The 26963-nt window shown below is 41.7% G+C and overlaps 1 protein-coding gene across 3 annotated transcripts in view; it reads right to left on the bottom strand.

Annotated features, from left to right (window-relative positions):
* The window catches only part of LOC133630120 (dnaJ homolog subfamily C member 13-like), a 37336-nt gene extending 10818 nt beyond the window's left edge, over positions 1 to 26518 (bottom strand). For 2 of the 3 annotated variants that reach the window (XM_062021460.1, XM_062021458.1), the window contains exons 1-29: positions 26368 to 26518; positions 24534 to 24614; positions 18147 to 18222; positions 17907 to 18056; positions 16186 to 16227; positions 14807 to 15007; positions 14522 to 14728; positions 14347 to 14442; positions 14148 to 14239; positions 10897 to 11063; positions 10623 to 10702; positions 10378 to 10547; positions 10261 to 10293; positions 9673 to 9772; positions 9486 to 9593; positions 9243 to 9398; positions 8160 to 8216; positions 7965 to 8086; positions 7785 to 7860; positions 7599 to 7694; positions 7377 to 7517; positions 6400 to 6417; positions 5766 to 5848; positions 5303 to 5456; positions 5113 to 5216; positions 4878 to 5037; positions 4727 to 4789; positions 4543 to 4644; positions 4347 to 4451 (exon numbers count right to left, since the gene is read on the bottom strand). In XM_062021460.1, the coding sequence (XP_061877444.1) occupies positions 4347 to 4451; positions 4543 to 4644; positions 4727 to 4789; positions 4878 to 5037; positions 5113 to 5216; positions 5303 to 5456; positions 5766 to 5848; positions 6400 to 6417; positions 7377 to 7517; positions 7599 to 7694; positions 7785 to 7860; positions 7965 to 8086; positions 8160 to 8216; positions 9243 to 9398; positions 9486 to 9593; positions 9673 to 9772; positions 10261 to 10293; positions 10378 to 10547; positions 10623 to 10702; positions 10897 to 11063; positions 14148 to 14239; positions 14347 to 14442; positions 14522 to 14728; positions 14807 to 15007; positions 16186 to 16227; positions 17907 to 18056; positions 18147 to 18222; positions 24534 to 24601 (3027 nt within the window). In that variant the 5' untranslated portion in view covers positions 24602 to 24614; positions 26368 to 26518. The remainder of the gene's footprint in view (positions 1 to 4346; positions 4452 to 4542; positions 4645 to 4726; positions 4790 to 4877; positions 5038 to 5112; positions 5217 to 5302; positions 5457 to 5765; positions 5849 to 6399; positions 6418 to 7376; positions 7518 to 7598; positions 7695 to 7784; positions 7861 to 7964; positions 8087 to 8159; positions 8217 to 9242; positions 9399 to 9485; positions 9594 to 9672; positions 9773 to 10260; positions 10294 to 10377; positions 10548 to 10622; positions 10703 to 10896; positions 11064 to 14147; positions 14240 to 14346; positions 14443 to 14521; positions 14729 to 14806; positions 15008 to 16185; positions 16228 to 17906; positions 18057 to 18146; positions 18223 to 24533; positions 24615 to 26367) is intronic. The other variant, XM_062021459.1, reaches the window with a different exon arrangement.
* Positions 26519 to 26963: the final 445 nt, after the last annotated feature.

Here is a 26963-nt window from a genome sequence, read left to right as displayed (position 1 = left end):
AGACTCCGAGGTACTTGAACTCCTCCACTTGGGGCAGGGTCTCCTCCACAACCCGGAGATGGCACTCCACCCTTTTTCGGGCGAGAACCATGGACTCGGACTTGGAGGTGCAGATTCTCATCCCAGTCGCTTCACACTCAACTGCGAACCGATCCAGTGAGGGCTGAAGATCCTGGCCAGATGAAGCCATCAGGAGCACATCATCTGCAAAAAGCAGAGACCTAATCCTGCAGCCACCAAACCGGAGCCCCTCAAAGCCTTGACTGCACCTAGAAATTCTGTCCTTAAAAGTTATGAACAGAATCTGTGACAAAGGGCAGCCTTGGCGGAGTCCAACCCTCACTGGAAACGTGTCCGACTTACTGCCGGCAATGCGGACCAAGCTCTGACACTGATCATACAGGGAGCGGACCGCCACAATCAGACAGTCCGATACCCCATACTCTCTGAGCACTCCCCACAGGACTTCCCGAGGGACACGGTCGAATGCCTTCTCCAAATCCACAAAGCACATGTAGACTGGTTGGGCAAACTCCCATGCACCCTCAAGGACCCAGCCGAGAGTACAGAGCTGGTCCACAGTTCCACGACCAGGACGAAAACCACACTGTTCCTCCTGAATCCGAGATTCGACTATCCGGCGTAGCCTCCTCTCCAGTACACCTGAATAGACCTTACCGGGAAGGCTGAGGAGTGTGATTCCACGATAGTTAGAACACACCCTCTGGTTCCCCTTCTTAAAGAGAGGAACCACCACTCCGGTCTGCCAATCCAGAGGTACCGCCCCCGATGTCCACGCGATGCTGCAGAGTCTTGTCAACCAAGACAGCCCCACAGCATCCAGAGCCTTAAGGAACTCCGAGCAGATCTCATCTACCCCCGGGCCTTGCCACCGAAGAGCTTTTTAACTACCTCAGCAACCTCATCCCCAGAAATAGGAGAGCCCACCACCAGATTCCCCAGGCACTGCTTCCTCATAGGAAGACGTGTTGGTGGGATTGAGGAGGTCTTCGAAGTATTCCCTCCACCGAACCACAACATCCGCAGTCGAGGTCAGCAGAACACCATCCTCACCATACACAGTGTTGATAGTGCACTGCTTCCCCTTCCTGAGGCGGCGGATGGTGGTTCAGAATCGCTTCGAAGCCGTCCGGAAGTCGCTTTCCATGGCTTCCCCGAACTCCTCCCATGTCCGAGATTTTGCCTCCGCGACCGCTGAAGCCGCACACCGCTTAGCCTGTCGGTACCTGTCCGCTGCCTCAGGAGTCCTATGAGCCAAAAGAACCCGATAGGACGACTCCTTCAGCTTGACGGCATACCTCACCGCCGGTGTCCACCAACGGGTTTTAGGATTACCGCCACGACAGGCACCAACTACTTTGCGGCCACAGCTCCAATCAGCCGCCTCGACAATAGAGGTGCAGAACATGGTCCACTCGGACTCAATGTCCAGCACCTCCCTCGTGACATGTTCAAAGTTCTTCCGGAGGTGGGAATTGAAACTCTCTCTGACAGGAGACTCTGACAGACATTCCAAGCAAACCCTCACAATGCGTTTCGGGCCTGCCAGGTCTGTCCGGCATCCTCCTCCACCATCGCAGCCAACTCACCACCAGGTGGTGATCGGTAGAAAGCTCCACCCGTCTCTTCACCAGAGTGTCCAAAACATGAGGCCGCAAATCCGATGACACAACTACAAAGTCGATCATGGAACTGCGGCCTAGGGTGTCCTGGTGCCAAGTGCACATATGGACACCCTTATGTTTGAACATGGTGTTTGTTATGGACAATCTGTGACGGGCACAAAAGTCCAATAACAAAACACCACTCTGGTTCAGATCCGGGCAGCCATTCTTCCCAATCACGCCTCTCCAGGTTTCACTGTCGTTGCCTATATGAGCGTTGAAGTCCCCCAGTAGAACGAGGGAATCACCTGGGGGAGCACTCTCAAGTACTCCCTCGAGTGAATCCAAAAAGGGTGGGTACTCTGAGCTGCCGTTTGGCGCGTCAGCGCACACAACAGTCAGGACCCGTCCCCCCACCCGAAGGCGGAGGGAAGCTACCCTCTCGTCCACTGGGTTGAACTCCAACGTTCAGGCTCTGAGCCTGGGGGCAACAAGAATTTCCACCCAGCCCATCGCCTCTCACTGCTGGTGACGCCAGAGTGGAAGAGAGTCCAGCCCCTCTCGAGAGAACTGGTTCCAGAGCCCTTGCTGCGCGTCGTAGTAAGTCCGACTAAATCTAACCGGAACTTCTCCACCTCGCGCACTAGCTCAGGCTCCTTCCGGCCCAGCGAGGTGACGTTCCACGTCCCAAGAGCTAGCTTCTGTAGCCGAGGATCGGACCGCCAAGTGCCCTGCCTTCGGCTGCCGCCCAGCTCACATTGCACCCGACCTCTATAGCCCCTGCTATGGGTGGTGAGCTCATTGGAGGGGGGACCCACGTTGCCTCTTCGGGCTGCGCCCGGCCGGGCCCGGCCACCAAGCACTCGCCATCGTGCCCCACCTCCGGGCCTGGCTCTAAAGGGTAGCCCCGGTGACCCGCGTCCGGGCGAGGGAAATCTGGGTCCTTCATTTTTATTTTTCATGGAGGTCTTCAAGCTGTTCTTTGTCTGATCCCTCACCTAGGACCAGTTTGTCTTGGGAGACCCTACCAGGGGGGCTTTATGCCCCCGGACAACATAGCTCACGGTAAGGAATGTTCAAACGGTAAAGGGAATGTTCTAAATCACAGACATCTAAATCAAACAATCATTTTGTCCACATCTGTTCAGTCTTCCATTCCTCATTCGAGCTCTGCAGACATGAACAAAATGACTGCCTTAGCTGTCAATCTAGGATTTTGGGACATTTCCTTTCCGGTTTATGTACAAAACATCTTAGACTTTCAGAAAACACAAAAACAGAAGTCGAACCACCCTACATTAAATAAGGTTTCTTAACTGGATCATATTAATACTTTGTTACTTTTTTTGCTTAATTCCATAATTTAATTCCACACACAGATATACTAAAAAATGTTGAGTGCTGAACGTGCAAGTAAAATTTTTCCCTAAGGTTTAATTTCTCCTCTTTTGTTGAGAATAATTGTTGCACATTGTTATAGTTTCCTTTGTGCATAGTTGTAGCTGTTTGCCAATGCACCATGTTTTCGAACATGTTGAAAAAAGAAACTGGAAATTGTGATGTATGATGTTGTATGCTTGCATGTTCGAAATAAACTCAAACTCAACTCAACCATCTCTTTAAATTTCAGTATTTTTGATCAAAAAAGGGTTTGAGTGTTCTCCATATCCATTATTATGTTAAAGTTAAAGTACCAATGATTGTCACACATACACAAGGTGTGGTGAAATTTGTCCTCTGCATTTGCAGTGGGCAGTGCAGTGGGCAGCTGCGGTGCCGCGCCCGGGAATCATTTTTGGTGATTTAACCCCCAATTCCAACCCTTGATGCTGAGTGCCAAGCAGGGAGGTAATGGGTCCCATTTTTATAGTCTTTGGTATGACTCAGCCGGGGTTTGAACTCACAACCTACCAATCTCAGGGCGGACACTCTAACCACTAGGCCACTGAGTAGGTATGTATTATTCTAACTAACCTTTTTGTAACACTGTTAGTGAATACATAGGGGTTTTTTTTGTTATTTCCCTGTATTTCTATACAATAACTCAGATATGGGAACATTAACAAGTGATTTTTTGTTTAGAACATATTTAGCTTTATACATTATTGACACATTTCTTGACACCTTATGTTGTATAGTTGTATATGACATTTCCAGTTAATTTTATCATCTACTTTTACACCCAAAAGTTAGATTTGTTTTCCCCCTGTCAATGTCAACGTCGTCCATTTGTATTTGTGTTTGACTTTCTCTTCCACTGTTACCAAATAGCTTTATTTAAATTTTTACTGATATTCAAATATATTCTGTGTTTGTCAAACCGATTATATGATTTGTTCATGTCTTCTGTTATGATTTGTATTAGCTTATTTGAGGTCTCTTGTGAACAAAACAGAGTCTTGTTGTCAGCAAATAATACTAACTTTAAGTCCTTCATACCTTTACAAATGTCGTTTTTATAGAGATTAATCCATTTTGGTCCCAAAATTGATCCCTGGGGTACGCCGCAATATATATTTAACACTAGATGTCCAGTGTGTTCACCTAGCTTCACGTATTGCTCCCTGTTGGTTAGGTAGCTTCTTAGCCAGTTCAAGACCAACCCTCTAACACCATACCACTCTCATTCGTAAATTACCATATTATGGTTAATTGTATCAGTGCTTTCTCAAAAGGTTTTTCTGTGAAAGGTTTCAAAAGTATGGCAAAGAGAATGCATACCTCTTCAAAACTGAAAGGTCCTCTTCTTTCTTTGTCAGCATTTCCAAAGTACCACTCCTTCTCACTCTCTCTTTTCATGTCTGGTGCTGCTTCCAAGACGTTGCTCTGCATGTAACACACCAGTTGTTAAATCACACCTTGTGTTTTTAAAGTCAGAAATATAAGTGGACATATGAGGGCAAAGTTCCATGTTTACCTGAAGTGGCACAGTAGCTCTGCTGGTATGCAGATGGGCCAAGGTGAGCAAGTCCACTAGAATTCGGACCCCGTTAGAGTCCATTATATCTTTTACGTTTTTCTGCAGCACAAAAGTTTCTGATTAGAATAAATCTGTACAAATCCTTATCGCCGAGAAAGAAAGAAGCCTTATTAGTACATACCTTGTTGAGAATTAGTTTGTTCAAGAAGTGGATGAGTCTGTCTCTTTCCACTTTGTCAGTGCACTGCAAACACACACAAACACATCTTCACATAACAAAATGGACGTCGAAACACAGCAAGTATCTTAAAATGTTAGCCAGCTGCACTCACGCGGTCCAGCATGCCCACGATATATTTGGTGTCTGCGAAGGGACCGATCTCTTCGAAGCACTTGCCATAGACTATTGTTAGCGCCTGTAAGCAAAGGCACTTCATCGTGACTTTGGGTGTTAGCAGAAAGCGGTGGTAGAGCTCGTTGAAGAACTCGTACCTATGTGTGGAAGAACGAGAAACCAAAGTCAAACACTTCCGATCGAGTGCGGAGCAGAAATGTTAGTTATCTTACGATCTTTTGATGGCACTGGATTCCGCATTTTCATCCTCCTCCAGCAGGAGGCGCAAATAATAGTCACCTATCTTGATTTCATCAGAAAGGCACTCATATTTAACCTGTAAAAGTATACAGGCAGACAAAATGATTAAAGAAAAATGATAGAAAGTCCAGTTAATAGTACACCTTTGGGATCTGCATTAACCTCAAACTCCTGGTGGTTCCAGGAGATGATGGTGGCATTGCCAAGCTCACGGTCCACGTTGAAGGCGCGCATCTCCCCTTCGAGAGCGTCCCGCAGCTCCTCCCTTGTTTTTAGATTCCAGATCAGGTTGGAACGTGCATGGTCCAGCTGGAATCTTGACAAGTACAACATTTGGAAAGTGGACATCACAAACTGGTACTATATTCTAACTTTCCACTATAACACATTTTTACACAGAAAATAAAAGATGAAAGTGGATTTGTTTTGAACGTTAAAGATGCTAAACCAATGCTGTACAGGTCAATAAATGCTAAGCTATCTGAATAAAAACATTGACGTTTTAGTTTTTCTTACAGGTGACAGAGCTAATCATTTTTGCGCAGTATATATTAATCTAATAATGAATTAATTATATTTTCACAATATGCATCTTCAAAAAGTCAAAAAAAGAGACTGTTCGTACCTGTAGTAAAAAAGCTCCCAGTTGGCTTCGATCTTGATTCGCTGTCGTCTTTTTCTCAGGATGACTGGCTTTTGATTGGGATTCTGCAACAACAACCAATACTTTGCTTCTGTTGCACTGCAAAATATCTCAAATGTGTCCAAAACAGCTGATAGAACAGAGAGGAAATGGACAACTTATAAAAAAAAAAAGACAGACATTTTAAGATGGCGACACCAGAGTGCAATGCACAATGACAAAAACAAAGAGAATATAAAGAGGGCAAGTAGTACCAAAACAATGTCTCCAATGTGCAAATATAAGAACAAGTTAGGAAACACCAACTTCAAAAGTCTCTGAGGCCCAAATACATCAACGCAATAAAGCTAGATTGAAAAACAATATCTGATATATACAGTGTTTACTTGAGTCAATTTTAAGTGCTCTACATTTATCGACAACCTGTTACTTTTTTCTTTTTATCCTCCAGTTATTATACAGATTTTAAGCATTGAGTCAGTATGTTTTTAGAGAACTCTGAGTGTAAAAGATGCTTATTAATGAGGATGGAAGAACGAACGCTTGGATGAAAAGAGTGCACGCATGAGAGGAAACATGGCAAACAGCAAGGATTCCGTCGGTTAGGCCTACTCACCAGGTTATTTCTGTCCTGCTACAATGTTTGACAACAGACAAAACAGAAAAGACAGGACGAGGGGAAGGGAGAGGCGGGGCAGAGACAACATACAGATTATTTTTCTTGTTGTTCCTTGCAGTAAACTTGGGGAGTGCTTTTATAATTTGTGCATTGAAGATACCTACTGTAGATCAATTCATGCTAAACTGTCTAAACAAAACATTCTAGTTTTTGTAATAGGTGACAAACCAATTTAGTGTAATATCCTATAGTACATCTCATTAGTATAAATTTATTTTATTTTTACAGTATGAAAAGTCCAGAAAAAATGAGTGCCACTGGGTTGCACTTTGAACAACCCTGCTACAACACATGCACAATTATAGTGGCCAATAAGGGCAAACACGAAGCAACATCTAAACGTTCTAAACACAGAAATGATCCAAAATAAAGCACATGAAACAGTTAAAAGATGAAAATCTAAAATGCTGCAATCACATAAACGCTGCAGCTTAAAAAATAAAATAAAAAAATGTTGCTGATGCCAAAAACACACACCACCCCCAAAAAACTGCATAAGAGAAATGCTGCAATTTTACAGAACAAAACAGAAGTTTGCCATGCCACCAGGGAATTCTGAGGGATGTGTAAAATATTATGTTTTTAAGATGAATATCCCTCAGGTCTGGCACCTGTAGTAGCCTGGCTAACCTCCGTTTTGTTCCATGAACCTACAGCATTTCTCTCAGGCAATTGGGTTTTCAGGGTTTTGGTATGTTTTCGGCATTTGCACCATTATTCTTTAGCATTTTTTCTTATCCTGCAGCCAGTGTTGAGTGTTTGATTGCAGCATTTTCCCACTGCAAGTGTTTTATAGTGTTGGTGTGTGTGTGATCGAGTGTGGTTGTGGAATATTTCTGTGTTTCAAGTGTTTGGATATTGCCTCAACTGTTCAAGAGGCCTGAGTTGACAATAATAACTCAAAACAGGCACACCTCCTTCTGTGCAATGCCCATCTTATCCCTCCAGTGCATGAGAACTATGTCTGCCTTCTCCTTGGCAAACTTCTCCACCTCTTTGGCTGCTTTGCCGGCTATCCGCTGCCACTCAGGGACCTTGTTTCGGTTGAGAAGGTCCTACGAAGGTGGGAAAAATACTATTAAACGAGGCAAGCAGAAGAGGCTTCTTGTGTCATATGTATGTGTTTGTTAAGTTACCGTAGCAAGTTTCACGTTATCCCTGACGTGCATTCGATCCATGTCTTTCTCCGGCACTGCATCAGGACTGTCCATGTAAGCTAGCAGGCCCGTTGGCTAAAAAGTGAGCATGGTGTGGTTTAGCTGTCTGATGAAATGCTGAGGTATAAATATGACCCGATCATTTCTCACAAATGAAAGCCTTACCAATATTCTTTTGAGGAGGTTCATGGCGACAGGGTTTTCTGCGGTCCACAGACCAACAAGATGACGACTCAACTGTCTAATTGGTACAATAAAAGAGCTGCTTTGCTAACACTGCTAACATCACTCTCATGCATAAATTCTGGTAAATTGTATTATTGTGCGTGCATGTTTCAATCAGACCTGTTGGTGAGCATCCTCTGGTCCATGCTGATGGTAAACAAGGAAGTGTGCAGATGCCGAGGAAGAGCCCCCTCACTTAAAGCTAGCTCTTGCATTTTGGTGGCGATTTCCTTGTCCCCTTCCTGAATGTAAACCAGTATTGGCAAGTGATGACACAGAAGAAGTGCACTAAAAAGTAAAAAAATATCACTTTACCTCAATAATGGCTTTCATTACTAGCCCAGCGCCTTTCACAATCGCCATAGAGGGATGCTAAAGATATGGAAAATGAATGAATTTTGGGCACTTGTATTATACATACAGTGGAACCTCGACCTACAAAGCCCTCTATTTGCGAATTATTCGATTTACAAACTTTTAGAACGCGCCAAATATGCCTCTGTGTGTAAACCATGTCTCTGTCAATAAATTCATTAATTTATTTTGTTTCCCGCCTGCAGGCAAAAAGCAGAGCGCAACATTGTTGGGGAGGCAAAGCCCTCGGAGTCACTTCTCAGCGCTTCAGCCTGCCTTTTCTGTGTTTTTCGGCTTTTGATGAGTTTTGTCCATTTTGCTAACACAATTGAGTCCTCCCCCAAAAAACAGACCAGCGTGGAAGAAAGAAAATTGCTGTGGTTAAAAAAAAAAAAAAAGACTATTGGCAAAGAATACATTAATGGCGCTCACAAGTATGGAAGAATCATCGAAGCAGGCTTCATACCATAGCAACTTTTAATTGTGATGACACTGGATTTTCCAGGAAAAAATGATTAAGTATTAGATCTATTTCACAGCGGCGGAGAAGAGCGCCTCTTCACGTACCCTACCCTCCACTTCCTCTGTTCTCCCCATGTCTCCTTTCCCAATGTAAGTGTGTTTTACTTTTTAAACTGTTTTATTGTAGCAATATAGTTAAAATTAAGGACTTTTGTGACTTCTGATCATTTTGAGGGCACCAAATGTTACTTGTGTGTGTGTGTGCACGTGTTGGCAAAACAGCACATACAGAGGGCAACAGCTTGTTGTCGTTGTTTTGACTTGGTAAAAAAAGAGAAACTTGCTCCATCACCCCCTTGTTGTGTTTTTTTATATATACAGTACTGTATAGCACTAAAATATGGACTTTTATCGAGGCTGACAACTATTATTCATATTTACATTGTTTTTTTATGGAGAAATGTGCTTCAATTTACAAACTTTTTGATTTCCGAACCCTGTTGAAGAACCAATTAAGTCCGTAAATCTAGGTCCCACTGTATATATTTTTAAAAGAACTATTTGGCAGAATACATCCCAGACCTGGAAGAGTTTAAAGAGCGTGCGTCCGTTGGAGGCCACCATCTCAAGCAGCATGTCAAACTGTTGGCCCTCAGTGGTTTCACTGTAAGGGGCGCACAGAGCAAACGTTAAAAAATCCAATAGGGAGCTGATGACCAAAGCCCCTGTTCCATGGTCCTGGATAACAAAAAAAAGACAAAAATGTGGTTTTGTAAATTGAATAATCAACACAAAATATCTTGACCACACCAGAAAAAGACTTACAACATTGGTAATGAATTTTTCCAGGAGGTTTTCCAGGAACTTTTTAGAAGACAGTAGAGATGCTTTGTTGAGTTGCTCCTGTCTTAGGTCATAGTCGTCATGCATGGGCTTGATGGAGAAAGAAGGCGGTCTTCAGAGACTTGAGACTGGTGTTTAAGTGTATAAATAATTATTAGGTTTTACTTACACACATCAGGGCGCAGAGCATGTCGATAGCAGCGTGTGTCACACCGTTGTTGTTCCTCTTTAAAGCTTTGACAGTCTTTACTCCTAACTTTTCCCTGAACCTGCAACACATCAATATGCAGTGAAGGTTAATATTGTCTTTGTAATGTATTAGAACAGCAACCAGCATAATGTAGATAATCACCAGAGTAATAGTGAGTTACTAAAAAAAAAAAGAAGTGTAATGCTACAATGCACTTTTGTTTATGTTGCTCATTTTTTTGGCGCTCTTCAATCAATTATTTTCAGGATTAAACAGTTCTGGCTTGTCTGCAACTGTACATTTCTAAAATAAAAGAATAAGTCAATACACATCATGTCATACATCTCAGTGACCCAAAAAGACAGAGACAAAATTAAAAGAGAGGGGGAAAAAAAGTTGACAAATTGAGGTTGACAAATCGACCAGAACCGTCCTTCTGATGTGCATGCCTCAATATCAGAAAAGAGATGCAAAAAAAACTGTATTGAGTGAAGGAGCGCAGGAGAAAAGAACAGGCAAAAGCAAAACGGATGCCGGGTAGACTGAGATGTATGGATTCATATTTACGTTCCGTCTGTGAGTCCAGACCCGTGACCAGACCTTGGAATGACAGAGCATGCCAGTTACCAGCAGCTCGACAAAGAGCGCACTCAACAAGGTGGGACTGCCCGCCGCAACCCTTACTTAGGCAGCTGTGTGAAGGCCTGGAAGCCAGCTTTGGAAGCCACCAGGCGCCGGATGGCCTGGAAGTGACTCTCCAGCTCAGCATTGAGCGAGGGCAACTCTGCCTCCTGCGTCAGAAGAGCCAGGATGGCGTTGTTGATGAGCTTCTCTTTGTTCTCTGAGAAAAGACCCTGAACATAAAGAGAAAAATTAACATTAACCATTAACAAGCACGAACATCACATGGGCAGACATTACACACTCACATCTTGTGTTACTGCATGTAGCACTCCACTGTAGGATATGTTGGCGTTAAATCGGAATACCGCATCGGCAAAGTTTCCATCTGAAAAAAAAAAGTAGGTAATTAGTGAGTCGGTCCGTTTAAATGCAATATTGTGTTACAAAGTCATTCTGAGCAGCTTCAACCGAAAGTCAACATCAAACTCGAGTCACCAGAGGCAGAAATCAGGTCACAACTCCACCTTCATTCATCATTGCATCATCCCTCGCACTCCTAATTAATCTGATGAGACTCACTCGGAGGTGCTGCCAGGAATTTGAGATGCAGGCTCTCCACCTCTTCGTCGACGGGCATGCTCAAGAGTCCCCAACGTTGGCCCCGCCGAGTAGGGGCCATCTTGACGCACACGTCCCTGTTGCCCGACGCACGGACTCCATCGAGCAAGCTGGCCAGCAAAGAGTCCCTGCAGGAGTGCACATATAGAGAATGGAATACTTCAAGAAGTATACTATGTAGACTGCATACTCAGTTGATGAGGACACAAATTCTGAATGCGCTGTCCTAAATAGATTATGGTTGTTCCACACATACCGAAAAAGACAATGATCATATTAATCTGCTTTCTTTTTTAACTGTAAATTGCAATTTACAATTAAATTGCATTGTAAATGTCACCAAAACGGCAATGACTGAAAGCAGTTAGTAGAGGTGGGGGAAATACAAACCCCGTTTCCATATGAGTTGGGAAATTGTTGTTAGATGTAAATATAAACGGAATACAATGATTTGCAAATCATTTTCAACCCATATTCTGTTGAATATGCTACAAAGACAACATATTTGATGTTCTAACTGATAAACATTTTTTTTCTTTGCAAATAATCACTAACTTTAGAATTTGATGCCAGCAACACGTGACAAAGAAGTTGGGAAAGGTGGCAATAAATACTGATAAAGTTGAGGAATGCTCATCAAACACTTATTTGGAACATCCCACAGGTGAACATGCAAATTGGGAACAGGTGGGTTGGGTATAAAAGTAGATTCCATGAAATGCTCAGTCATTCACAAACAACGATGGGGTGAGGGTCACCACTTTGTCAACAAATGTGTGAGCAAATTGTTGAACAGTTTAAGAAAAACCCTTCTCAACCAGCTATTGCAAGGAATTTAGGGATTTCACCATCTAAGGTCCGTAGTATCATCAAAGGGTTCAGAGAATCTGGAGAAATCACTGCACATAAGCAGCTAAGCCTGTGACCTTCGATCCCTCAGGCTGTACTGCATCAACAAGCGACATCAGTGTGTAAAGGATATCACCACATGGGCTCAGGAACACTTCAGAAACCCACTGTCAGTAACTACAGTTGGTCGCTACATCTGTAAGTGCAAGTTAAAACTCTCCTATGCAAGGCGAAAACCGTTTATCAACAACACCCAGAAACGCCGTCGGCTTCGCTGGGCCTGAGCTCATCTAAGGTGGACTGATACAAAGTGGAAAAGTGTTCTGTGGTCTGACGAGTCCACATTTCAAATTGTTTTTGGAAACTGTGGACGTCGTGTCCTCCGGACCAAAGAGGAAAAGAACCATCCGGATTGTTATAGGCGCAAAGTTGAAAAGCCAGCATCTGTGATGGTATGGGGGTGTATTAGTGCCCAAGACATGGGTAACTTACACATCTGTGAAGGTGCCATTAATGCTGAAAGGTACATACAGGTTTTGGAGCAACATATGTTGCCATCCAAGCAACGTTACCATGGACGCCCCTGCTTATTTCAGCAAGACAATGCCAAGCCACGTGTTACATCAATGTGGCTTCATAGTCAAAGAGTGCGGGTACTAGACTGGCCTGCCTGAAGTCCTGACCTGTCTCCCATTGAAAATGTGTGGCGCATTATGAAGCCTAAAATACCACAACGGAGACCCCTGGACTGTTGAACAACTTAAGCTGTACATCAAGCAAGAATGGGAAAGAATTCCACCTGAAAGCTTAAAAAATGTGTCTCCTCAGTTCAAAAACGTTTACTGAGTGTTGTTAAAAGGAAAGGCCATGTAACACAGTGGTGAACATGCCCTTTCCCAACTATTTTGGCACGTGTTGCAGCCATGAAATTCTAAGTTAATTATTATTTGCAAAAAAAAATAAAGTTTATGAGTTCGAACATCAAATATCTTGTCTTTGTAGTGCATTCAATTGAATATGGGTTGAAAAGGATTTGCAAATCATTGTATTCCGTTTATATTTACATCTAACACAATTTCCCAACTCATATGGAAACAGGGTTTGTAATTGATTTTTAGATGCATCGCAAGTCAGACATGGACGATTATAAAAATCGATTAGTAAACGTCAATAATCTATTTATTTATTGTAAATAAAGTAATGCAGACAGTTCTAAAATGTGGCTGACTGCAGCGAGCCACCTCACCGAGAGATCCGACCAGCTTCTTTATTTTTTGTCACTTATGTTCCAGTTTTGCACATATTTTCATTAATTCAATAAATGTGGGAATTTACCTAACTGTTTCTTATTCCAAATGAATTGTTTATTTAAGTCGCAAGTGATAAACGCTAATTCAGTGTAACAAAAAGAAATGTGAAACTGCATTAATATACATAAATTAAAGATGCATTAATAATCCATTTTTAATCGAATCGTAGCTCCTGAATCGTAATCGCAATCGAATCGTGAGGTGCCCATAGATTCCCACCTTTAGTAGTTAGTGTCCATTGCGACACATTCACCATTTGGCGTGCATGTTAAGAGCAACGTTAAGAGTGTACTGAAAGCGTAAAAATCAAGGGTGCCCAAACTTTTTCCACTGAGGGCCACAGACTGACAAATCAAAGAATGCGGGGGACGTTTTAGTAGTTTTCACCTTCAAAAGCAGTACAATATGTAGATATTTTTCAAAGAATTGGAAAATGCAAATTGGGTAAAAAATTGTGTGAATGCTAACATTTAGCATGCTAACATGCTAACAATAGCATGCTTGCAGTTAGAATTAGGTAAATACCAAAATATATGACACAGAGGTGTATACCTGCTAAATTAACTAAAAAAGCTAGCATGCTAATGGTAGCATGCATTAAATACCAAAATATATTACTCTGAGGTGTGTACATGAAAATAAAATGGTTTTAACATTAGCATGCATCTAGAACCAACATACGACTGAGGTATATACACCTATAAACCTGGCTAAAAAAAAAGCTACCATATTAACGTTAACATGCTAACAGGTATCATTCATCAAGTAACAAAATATTTGACGCTCAAGTGTATTCCAGCCAAAATATCAAAAAATCTAGCATGCTAATATCAGAATGCTAAGGATTGTGTCGTGGGCCCTTGTAAAATTAGCTATGGGCCATTTTGGCCCTAGGGCCTCACTTTGGACACCCCTAATACAAATGCACTCAAAATGCTAAGTGTAAGTGTGGCAAATTAAATACAGCAATAGTGACCGCTTGGGTTTGAGGTTTGAGTATGTATCTCCACTTATGCTACACAATCAATAAAAATACATAAAAAGTGTGTTTACCGTTCTGTGGAGGAGAACTTTCTTATCTGGCCTCTGATGAATTCCACTGTAAACACCTGAGGGTTATTCGCATCGCAGATGAGCGCAAACACCTGCGAGGTATGAGGGAGGCAAGAGAATTGTGCGGATTGAAGCCCTTTTATTCAAGCGTTTAACATTCATGCATAATAAAGTGACGTTACGCAAACAAAAACCTCACCTCTTCAAATGGTTTGACGGTGACAATGTTGTAGGACGCTGGGTCTCTCTCCACCAAACACGTCTCAGTCAAGGCCAAAATGCGCTTAACGGGCTCCTGAAAGATACCAAAGGCCCCACTTCAGATAATTTGAAGACATCCTGCCAACCGGCAAAACTAGTGAGAACATCCTGACCGGGTGGCGTGGGGTTATTTTCTGCACCACAAACTCGGCCAGCGACGTGATGCTCTCGTCTGAGCTGTACTTCCCCAGCCTGTCCGTGAAGAAGCCCTCGAAGGTCAGGGCCTCCTTCCTAAGCCGCAGTGTGATCCCGATGAAGTTCCCAGCATGCTCTATGGCACTGCGGATGATGTCATCTCGATGCTCAGAGGCAAACAGATGCTGCGAGTGAGGTAAAAAGACATCTGCATGAATTTATCAGGCAAACAAATGAGCGTTCCGATGACTCCAAGCACACACCAGCCTGCTGAAGCCGCCATAAAGAATGCCGAATCCTCCCTGGTAGTCGGAGGTTTCCACAAAGCCCTCCACATTGCGGTAGTCATAAGAACACAGCACCCTGTTGGTGTGAGGGTCAATTTGGTCAATCCCACCCGGCGTCACTTCCAAATTCACAGGCTTCCGCGTGTCACTCCAATGATGCTTGTAGCAGTTGTAACGCTGGGGAAGAGATAAGGCGTAAGGCAAGCGTTTTTGGAGCATGGGCTAAGGAAAACACCAATACATTTTGTTGCAATTCCAAACTAAGGTGCGAACCAGTGGAAATGCTAAAGGGGTAATTTTATGATTTGTTTCTACATGTAAAACACTTCCTTGTGGTTAACATAACATGTAATGTTGGTTATTTAGTCAAAATTGTGCATAGATTATGTTTAACAGATTCTGACAGTTTCTGACCGTATTTTCAGGATGCACCGTTTAGTGGGCGGTCTTATTTACATGCCTCCACTTTGACTGCGTCTCCTCCCCATCAGCAATGTTGTAGTTTTAGCGCTTCGATAGCTATTCTACTGACAGATACAAGTTTGAAATATACCCTACTATGTATTAGAAACAGCAACAGCAGAGGATGCATGTGCATGTACGAGCCAGACTGCCCTACAACAAGAGGAAAGAGAAAAAGAAGGAGCTCACTGACTACAGCGTCGGACTACAATGGCGGACTCACACAAAGCACTTTGGGTAAGTTTAACCCATATATGGAGATATCCGCTGACATCATTAACTGGGAAAAAACGGCACACATTGGGCAAATTCACAACGATTTGTTAGGCGAAATAATGAAAGAAGGCAAGATTGTTTTATAAGTATCTCCGCAATGCCTCCATGGTTTGATTTCAAATTTTCGGGACTTAGGCAGATCCCAAATACACAAAAACAGGTACCAATCTGTAAGAAAAGTTGGTTTCGCGTAACAGGTCCCCTTTAAGGATTGCCTGGCTTTACAGCTATTTTTATATTGGCCCTCAGCATACTGTCAAAATACATTACTTCTATATTAATAACATATATTATTAGCTATTACACTAATCTTCTTTGTCATCTATAAAGATATAGCCTGGATTATGCTACAGCATTACGGCACTATCGTACACCACGCCGGCTTGCTCCCACCCCTTCCACAGCCTTCTACTTAATTAGCATGACGCGCACCCTAAAAAGGCCATTTATAAAAGGGGGCAGCCAAACCATATAATGTGAAATAAACAAAGTAAATGAATAGGTATGCTTTTTCAAGAGTAATGTGTATTTTCTTAAAAAGTGCATGGCCCTGGTGTGTTATTCAATTTGACAACCTGATTCGCCATAACTGTACAACAACATATCTTTGTACTTACCCTGCCAGTTATTTTTCCCTCTGAAAACTCTGTTCGAAATCTCTGCGAATGAAAGAAACCCTTAGAGAAGCTGGCGATCACAGACAAAGCTTACGTAAAGTGTTTATGGAAGTCTTATTTTAGAATTTTTTTTTTTGCAAATGCGTATCTAAATCTGTGCGTCTGTAATCCAATTCACGTGTCTGTGTACTAGTGTGTGTCTGTATCTTTATGTGTGTGCGTGTAATCAGCACCTTTTAGGTTGTCTGTCTTTATTTATGATTTGTCTGTGGTTAAAAAAAATCTGTCTCTTCGTATTTTCTCGATTGGCTGTCTTTTTACACGTGACGTTTTGCTGCGTTTCTGCCATGAAAGAGTTGTGCGTGCGTAATCATATTAGTGTGTGAATATTCAGATGTGTGTAATCGTATTTGTAATGCAGTCTGTGTCTAAGAGTTGTATGCGCGTAATTTTTTTTTTAGCTTGGCTGTCTTTTTCCATGTGACTTTTGCGACACTTCTGCCGTTTAAGAGTTGTCTGTCTGTGCAGCGACCCAAACTTGTAAAAAGAGTTGTCTGTCTGTAACTTCACCTTGCCTTTCCCTATACTCACCACTAGTTTATCGCCTTACACCCACTCATGCTCGTGTTGAAGCAAAGAACAATGGACTTTCCAACACTTCATGTAAACAAAAGTTCATGTTTTAGCAGTAGTTGTCAGAAGTATTTTGTAGTCTAATAAGTTACAAGTAATTTTATGACATAGAGCAGCCAAAATTATCGCATTTTCTCCCTCAGGGGCGGGGCTTCCTTAGGGATAGGGTGACTACATATGAGACCCAGGGTCTTCCCCGTGGCTTCCTACTGGTCGGACGTGCCCAAAACACCTCCCCATGGGGGCGCCCAGGGGTCCAGATGCTCAAAACAAGTGGCTTCTCTCAATGCGGAGACGCAGCGGCTTTAACTCCTCCCGAATGACTGAGCATCTCACACATAGTCACCCTATCTCTAAGGGAGCCCCGTCCCCGACGGAGGAAATTCGATCGTTTCGGCCGCTATATGTCATGACATTACTGATAACTTATTTGCGTACCAAATACTTTTGACAACTAAGATACTGTTTAACATGAACTTTTATTGAATAAAGTGATGGAAAGCCCATTGTTCCTGGCTTCAACACCAACACGAGTGTGAGTTGGTGGGTGCAAGGCGCTGACTAGTGGTGAGTATAGGGAAAGGCAAGGTGAAGTTACAGACAGACAATTCTTACGCGACAGAAGTGTCCCAAAAGTCACATATAAAAAGACAGCCAATGAGGGTTCCTGCTTCACACAAATCTGATTACAGACACACACATCTCTTTACGCACATACTGTACAACTCTGAGACACAGATTGCATTACAAATACACACATCTGTATACGCACACAAAAATATGATTGCGCACACAAAACTCTGTCACGGCAGAAACGTAGCAAAAAGTCACATTAAATCCAGGAAATATGGACAGACATATTTTATTTTTACCCACAGACAAACCAGAAAACGGATAGACAACTTAAAAAATGCACACGTGACTGATTATGCACGCATGTGCGTGCAAGCCACACACACACATTGAGATACAGACACACACATTAGTACACGGACACGTAAATTGGGTTACAGACCCACATTTGCAAATCATTTTGCTTCAATAATATTTCATTTAGCGTTTAATTTGAAAGGCATTCATGTCCTCACCAGCGCTTCTGTGAGCAGCTCTGTCCGATGCTCCGTGGAGAACTTGAGCGTCTCAGACTTCTTGCCGGTGCCTTTTCGGAATGTGAGATTAAACTCTGTTCCCTGGCCTTTTCCAACCGGGCCGATTCCACAGATGTCTCCATAAGGCCACTAGCGATGCGGCACGTGACACAAAACAAAATAAAATTAATTAGCCAAAGGCAAGGCACGCTCCATGTTAACTGAATAACCATCGTTTACCTGATTTGTTACTTCTAGCGTGGTAGGGTTGTATGTAGTGATGCAGTGGGTTCCCACAGAAAAGACACGCTTGTACCTAGAACACACAGAAAGATGTGCTGTCCTTTAAGTAACGCAAAGTTGGAAACGTGCAATTGGGAAAAAAAATGTCAATCAGTATGGAGTCAGTGAAGACTTTTGACAAAAAGACGAAGTGTCACTGTGGCGTTTGTGTATGTTGCATCAACACGGTTACAGGCGTGTTTGAAGTGTGCACAGCTTGCTCTTTCACAAGCAGCCTGCAAGCTCAAAATGCTGACTGGGCTTCTCTTTCTGTGTCTCTCATGCACATCCTCATCAGGCCTGCACAACTTTGAAGAGGTCTGGTGAAGCATCCATTCAGGCAAGCTCTCGACTTAACGCCAACAGACAGGATAACGCCAACAGACAGGACACGCAGCGGCCCCGAGTGGAGCATGCAGACAAAGCACAATCCAGAGTCATGTCCCTCTCCCCTTCTCACCAATTAATGTCGCTCCATTTGAATGCCTCTTTAGAGTCTCTCCTTTTTGACCCTCTCCCTTGCTAAAACAATCCTATCTGCTTGGTCCAAACAACAACAATAATATGGGTGAGGTAATTTTTTTTTAAACTAAATGGATATAGAAAACTAACGAGGGGTTAATATGCAAGCTGAGGGTATGTTTAAAAGCATGTGCAGATGACAGCGTGTTCGGAAACTTAAGCTAACCAGGTGAAATGGACTACAGCAGAGGTCGTTAACAGACCTCCAAGTGGGTCCACAGAGGTTCTGCAGTGGGGTTGTCAAATTTTTGGTTGATTTTACTTTTTTTTAATAAACCCCTGCTATATTTCAACAGATTTGAATGTCTTTAAATATACGTTAACAATGATCCATTACATTGTAGTGTAGTTTAGAACTGACAGTGGCATGGCCGCCCAACTCACTGTAAAAACATGAACATTTATATTATTGGTATAGTATTTACGTTAGCATTTAAGATTAGTGCTATAATTGCAACAAACAATTAGGACGTCAGTCATCAGCTAGTAATTAGCGCAGCGGTTGGCAACTCGCGATTAGTGCGCTAGTTGCCAGGTAGCAATTAGCATGCTAGTTATTATCTAGCAATTAGCGTGCCAGTTGCCAGCTAATGATTAAGACGCCAGTTGCCAGCCAGGAATTAGCAGCTTTATACTGTATTATTTGAATATTTTAGTACATTATTACGCAATAAAAATGCATCATTATGACCAGTTTAATTCAAAACACGATCACAATTTTAGTTGGGTGTCCCTGTCCTTCTCTGGATCAGTTTAGGTAGGGGTCCCTTGCCTGGAAAATGTTAAAGACCAAAAATGATAATTACCTAAATCTGGTGCACCCATTGATTCTATGCGGATAATGTACAGTGCCAACTGCCCATAAGCTAAATCAATGTACACGTAAAGATGCATTAAATGTTTCCCCAGCCTACAGCTTTCATAATAAAGGACCTCACAGGGCCGAGGTATCTTGTTGTAAGACAAGAGCGTTGTGTCAGGGTTGATTTGGTCAAAACTTTCCCTTCCACTTCTGATGTTTCATAATACAACAAGTTGGGCAACTTCCTGTGCAGAAAAATACTTCTGCTCCTTCATTGAGTTTTAAACAAGGTGAAGCAAAACCAAAAGTTAAAAACAGCTCAACATGGCCAAGCCATTCATTCTCTATTATGGTCACAGCGTAGACATTCAGTAACTTTGAAATACAAAGACAATAATTTATCCGTCACCTGTCTGGCATGCTCACAGCATCTCTGATACGGCGAACATCAGTCACCACAGGATGGGTTAACAGGATGAATGAGAGTCTAACGACAGCTAAATGCTATGCAGCCTTGCTTATGTTACAACTGTAATGGGACAAAGACATTTAGAGAGCAAGTACTGGTAATATGATCTCACCGCCTCTCAGTCTGAGCAAGACCTCATCCGTTCTCTAAAAGGTGATGGTCGCCATAAAGCTTCACTGTGTCACATGTCATATTAAAGCAAAAAAAGAGCATCTGAACTGTATGATATAACTGTACACAGGAACGTAGCAGTCTTTTCTATACTTTCATTTGTTTGTGGTGGCCCACAAATAGATTTGACACTATTGTTAGGTGGCAATTTGCATCGTAACTCCACTTCTGCACACAGGTCATACGCACCTAGTCTGCCAGAGAATAAGATGCAGAGAATAAGATGATATAGCAGAAGGGATTAGTTGTACCAATTTAGCAATTTTTGTCATATATCAAGCAAGTACTCAGACCCCTTTAGTTATTAAAAGGGTAATATTGTAGTGAACAACACACTCGTTAAAAGTTAAAGACAGCAAGTGTTTCTTGCGTTATGCATTTACTCCGTAATCAAATACTGTACAAGCGGAAACAAAAAGCAGGGTATTTGCCATTGGAGAAAAAATTCAGACATGTCGGGCACTAGGGCTGAACGATTTATCGTTTTCAGATCGAAATTGCGATTTCAGAAGTCTCAATCTTGAGATCGTGAAGGCTTCGGTTTTAGACGAACGTTATTTAGCTCTCCTGGCTGACATGTCTGTTGTGTATATGCAGCCTGCTCGTGCTACTCTCATGCCTTGTCAAACTCACCAATCAGAAGTGGTAAACTACTTGTGAGCAGGGCATGCCGTCACGCTAACCAATCAGAGGCGGCCATTGACGAGGCTACCGCGTACACGCCCACTAACAACTTTGGTGAAGAAACAAACGTCCTGGAGGAAATGGCTGCTGCCGCCGGGTCAGAAGTGGAGGAGGATTTAGTTTTAATACAGAAGAAGAGCAGCACGTCTGTCATTTGGGACTACTTCGGTTTCGAAACTTCAGATGTGCATCAGAAACAGGTACTTTGTAAAACTTGTCGGGCCAAAGTCGCCACATCCCAAGGCAACACGACTAATTTATTCCGGCACTTGAAAAATCACCACCGGCAGTTACACGACGAATGTATGACCAAAAAGTCCGGTGAAAAGTCAACCCCGAGCGATTCAGCCCATTGTAGCAAACATACCACAATTACAGCGTCGTTTGCCACTACCAGCCACCAGTTCACCATCAGAAAGATTGTTTAGTGCTAGTGGCAATGTTGTCACATGTCAGCGCTCATGTCTTAAACCATCAAAGGTTGACATGCTAGTTTTCTTGACCAAAAATCTGTGAAGAGTGATGTAGAGATGTCAGGGAAGCAAGTATTATTGTTAAAGTACTTTTTAGATTGTGTTTGTTCTGCACTTTACCCTGACTTGTGGTGTCAGTTTTTGTAAAAAAAAAAAAGATAAATGCTAGTTTTCAGGAATATTATGTTCTATTGTTAACAGAATAGATGTGCAATATTTGGGTGCTGCTAAGCGGTAAATGAATGACCCACCTATTTTAATGTCTGACATATTTTTCAGAAGGGCAGAGGTTGGGTCATTTTGTTTTTGTAATAGTATTTTCTTTATTACCATTACTTTTCAATTTCACTTTAAAATATTGTTCAGGTTTCTTCCAGGGTTGAATAAAGTACTTGAATTGCTGCTATAGATGTTGATAGGCTAGCTCTCTTGAGCCATAAAAGACTGACCTACCTACTTGAGTATAAGACTGTTTACATAAGGTCAGGATCCTTTTTTTCCTTTATTGAAGTTGTTGAATTTTGTTTTTCTTATTATATATTAAGCATTGCTTTTTGTGTTGGAATTGTTTTGTATTTTATTTAACTTAAACTTTTTTATTTATCTTAACATAATTAAGGTTTTTGTACTGGTTTTAGTTCTTTAGTTTTAATAACTGCTGTTGGTCAAGAACTTTGGAGAATGTACATGCATGTTTCTTAATAAATACATGTTTGAAGCAATTCTTACCTTTTAGTATTCATCCTTGCATTACATAGCATTTAATGTTTTCATGGTATATCATTTTTTGTCATGTTTTAAATCTGTTACTGTTACTGAAGCTTGATTTGAAAAGAAATCGTGAGTCAAAATCGAAATCGCAATTTCTGTCAGAAAAATCGTGATCAGATTTTTTCCTGAAATCGTTCAGCCCTATCGGGCACCTCCACAAGCCTGGGAAGTGTGCATTACCACCGCTGTGAAAGACAAGGTTTGGAGGTATAGAAGTTTGGAGAGCTACTCTACAAATGTGCAACCCAGCCTTAGACTGGTAAGAGTCATGACTAGTGATAGTGCTAAGAAAACAGAGCCTGGACTTTTGACGGATGGTAACACTTTCAGCTTCCTGGTGAAATATGCAAACCAGTACAGTGTTTCCCACGGATTGCTAAAATATTAGTGGTGGTGGGGGCGTGGCTAGGTGTGATGGGGACGTGGCCAGGGCTGTGTCAATATGACATCATATAATTTGCATAATCAGTGATGATGCACATATTTTCTTTAAAAAGGCTAAAGTAATGTTATACTAAACTTTTTTTTTTGATCGGTGTTATTAGTCATTAGTATTAACATATATATTTTTTATATTATAGCGGGTTTTTTTCTCTATTTTTCAATTGTTGCTGCTACTTTTATTACTATTGTACAGTGTAGCACAGGCTGCACTTTGTACACTTGGTTTATTTACATATTATTAGTCTGCCCTCCCTGAATATTGGAATTTAATTGCCAAATACGTAAACAGTCTTTTACATTAGAGATAAAAATAATAACTTGATAAACATTGATAATGCAGTTACTGTAAAACTAAGCACAGAAAGGACAGAACATTAATATACTCTACATATAATGTGCACATACATGTAGGAGTCATACGGTTTAATACCGTTTGTTATAAACTGAAAAAAAGCAATACAATTATATAGAATGAAGGTTGACTCTAATGGACAATGGACAGGCTAAAGGAAACTCGCAGAGCAAACTTGTACAACCAACGTTTATCGAACGGCACAAAATTGACATAAAATAGTATGTGTATTTCTACTTACAGGCATATATTCACCACACTCTGTAGAAACAAATACTGGCCGCTATCTTTGTACTACTCAATAAGTCTCCTGCAGCACACACGCCACTGTGTGTGCGTGCTGACTAACTACAGAAGCCTGTTGCTCAAACTTTTCATTATAAAACAAAAATATAAATTTCATTTAAAACAAATATATAGTCGATGTTTTGTGGAACAAGATTCTGGGAGATGGAAGCCGACCTGCACAAGTAGAGAATATATAAGAAACTTTAGTGGTGACCAAAGCGGGTGTTGTTTTTTTATGGGCTTGTGGCACAAACAGTAAAAATGGACAGATAGAGCAAAAAGGCATAAAATAACTGAAAAATCTGGAATTCTAATATTAATGACAACACAAAGATATTTTTTCAAGGGGTTCTATGATGATTTTAATGTACATAACACACTTCCTTGTGTTCTATATCAGTGTTTCGTAACCATAAGGCCGGGGCCCATTGTTGGGTTGTAAGCACCCTTTAAAGGGCCGACCAAAAATATTTGTTTCTCAGTTGCAGTCCGTATGGTATGGTTCTCAGTTGTAATACACTTTCACACCACTTATGGCAGTAATGACAATATCAAACAAACAGAAGAAGTCTGAAGCTAAGTCTTGAGAAGTTTCTTAAGCTGTTAAAAATTATGACTTAAGTAGTGAAGCTTTATTTTCATTTGAACTTTAACATTTTATTGACAGTTTATTTAAGAAACATATATTATTATTATTTATTATACATTTTATTAGAATTTATTTATTTTAACATTTTCATCAGTTTTTAAGAGTTCCTTCTTTTGCAGTATATTTGATTAGTATTTTTTTGCAATCAGCCTGACCTAAGACTTTATATTAATCTTTGTGATTAACACATGGTTACATATCATTTGACAAAGTTGTAAACTGTACGTAGGGTAAATATAATTATAATAATAATAATCAAGAGTAAGATTACTAATTTAGTGTTAATATTTGAGTGGACCCCAGACCCTTCTATAGTGGAAAAGTTGGTTAAAAAGGTTAAAAAAAAGAAAAGAAAAAAAAAGAAAAAAGAAAAGCCCTCCAACAACTTGCAAACCATCACCACAAACAGATTGGAGACAAACTACCTCTCAGATAAGCACACGCAGATTCATACAAAGCTTCATGGTGAAGGTAAATAACAACCATGTACTGCAATAATAAAGGAGTATGTGAATGTTCTATGAGGTTCCTTTTATAACAGAGCACTTCCACAAAAAGGAAGTCCATATAATGGAGGGACTGAGTCAGTTTTTTCTGAAACGTGATGACAGAGACTAGTCGCTGTTGTTATCCGACACAAAAGATGAGACAGCAGAGACGGAGCCTCACAAACCCTAAAATCCATACGGTAAGAAGGCGAAAAAAAGCAGTCGGTCTTACTTTCCCCTCCAAGAGTGCTTGGTGGTGTAGAAGCAGGCCAGGTCTTGATTGTCTTTCAGGATGTTCATCTTTTCACAAGACCTGAGCAGCACAGAAGTTGGAAAGTTGAAATTAGGCAAGAAATATTCCATTTTTTGTTCTATAACATCAACAGAGCTGAGAAGGAAAGTCTAAAGTCTTCCACAATGGTTACACGGTTGGCAGCCCGCCGCCGCACACACTTCGCAGAGTCGTTCAACATACTACAGCACAATGGCAAAGACTCCACTTAGCCAACAGAACTAATATCCAACATTGTTCTCTTGTCTGATCATATAAGTAGTTGGTTTACAAACAAGGTTCTAAATCAGTCGAGACAATCAGAATGGATGTTCACATCTCTTCCTCGTATATGGCATCTGCAAAGCTGAAATTTGTGGTGCAGTTTAAAGCCACATTTTGAGCTGCTACGGACTGGAAAAGACAAAAAAATGAGCTGATAATGATGTCATGAAAAAAATAATTAAAAGACTGTAAAGGTGCTGTAAGGGGGTAATAGCTGCATTTCTTTCCTGACTGCTAGACGGCTGCACTGGGATAGGAGTGAGGGTGGGGGGTAACGGTTTGTGTCAGCACTTTGGAAAAACTCTGACTTTCTTTCCTCTGCAATCCGAAAAAAGGCCAAATCATGGAATGCCTGAAAACACACATTCAATGTCAAGTACATAAGCACCAGTTTAAGCAAATGATTAAGGTTGCAACACAATACATGTGCTAAGAGCCTTAGAGCCCAGTCTTGCATTTTCTTTAACAATCACAGATGGCACTTTTAATCCAATGGAAGGAAGTGATGCAATGCATGATAAAATACATCCTTTTGAACATTGGCACTGTTCTATTCTGATGTGTAAAAGGAAGAGGCCATGGCAGATTCCAGGATTGAGTCATGTGACAAACCCCTCCATGCGCTTCCTGTCTGGATGCAGATCAATAACGAGATAGTAATAGACTATCCTTGACAGGGATTAGAAGAAGAAGCAATGCCCAGACAAAAAGTACACAATATTTAAAAATGACTCATCGATCCCGACAGGACAAGCAACTTCCCAAGTTATTTTATTAATTGTTGAAGTCATGGAAATATTCTCCTTCATGTTTCATAACATGGTACTAACACAAACAACACAATGTGAACATGCCATTTCAAATCCAAATGTTGGTCCATTGTGTATATGTTCTCCATTATATTCAATGAATGTCTCGCCCGTGGAAATAGCATTAACATAAGGCAGGGTGCAAGGTTCAAACTGTCATGTGACATGAAGAGGAGAGTGTGATTGCCTTCATTCAACAACAATAACTAAAATAATTAATGGAAATAGAGTCAACAGGAAGCATATTACGCACTCTGGTAATGTATGAAACATTTGTCAATTTAACGAAGGTCTGGAGAAAGGGCCACGCAGTTTGTTGGAGTGGAAATGCACAACCCCCAGATTGCGTTGAATAAAAACAATGTATGACAAGCGTTACCTGGCTTATCAGCACTTTTAACAAGACTCCACTGAGGGGCCTGCAGGGTTGATTACCAGGCTAATGACAATTAAAGGCTCCACGCCGCCATCACTGCAGTTGTATTGAAACAAGACAACTTGAATGGATGGTTATTATTTAATATATCACGACGAAGACTGGAGCTGGAGCTAGCGTACGTGTTATGCTAGCCAGAAGATTAGCGGCTAACGTAGCGCATCAATGTGGTTCTGCATAGCAGCTAGCTAGCCGCATTAGCAGCAGCCTTCAATCAGGCAAACAGGCGAGAAGATGGCTTTTAAAGGCAAAAAAGACAGGTTACCTGCAGAAATCACGAGCGGATATAAATTACAGCCTTCCCTCGGCCCCCCGCCCTCCTCGGTGCCCTGTCGTTGCTTGGCGTACCCGCTCCAGAGCCGACGGTGCTCAGTTACGCCGTATCCCCCCCACAACTGCGCTCAGGACGCTGCCATATTCCAAATTGCACAAGTGAGCCTTTGCGCATGAGCGAGGTCTGCCCTGTCATGCGGCGGTCAGCTGATTGGTCTGTCAGAACTCGGAGGGTAGCGATAACCGGTCCCAGGTAAGCGCCAAGTACGTTTCGGGCTCTTTTTGAATTGTCATATACAGTCAAAACCGATCACAGAACAGTTTAAGTTTAATGTAGTCTAATCTACTCTTTTCAGTTTCTTGCATACTCAGAACATACTCAGAACATATTTACTATCTATTGAGTCATTAATTTCATTGACAACTGTCGATATTTTACATTAAAAAAGCAGAAAAAAGACACCTTAAACTCACGAAGGACTTGTGTGCCCTCTAGCGACACACAATAAAAGTGAAGTCATTCTAAAGCATCAAAGATTAAAACAGGAACACAGACGTTAACACAAGCTGCACAAAGTCAGTGTGTAA

The sequence above is a fragment of the Entelurus aequoreus genome, linkage group LG15 (assembly GCF_033978785.1).
Source record: "Entelurus aequoreus isolate RoL-2023_Sb linkage group LG15, RoL_Eaeq_v1.1, whole genome shotgun sequence".
Lineage (NCBI taxonomy): Eukaryota > Metazoa > Chordata > Actinopteri > Syngnathiformes > Syngnathidae > Entelurus > Entelurus aequoreus.
The sequence above is the reverse complement of the archived record's forward strand: the minus strand, read 5'-3'. Positions and strand labels throughout refer to the sequence as shown.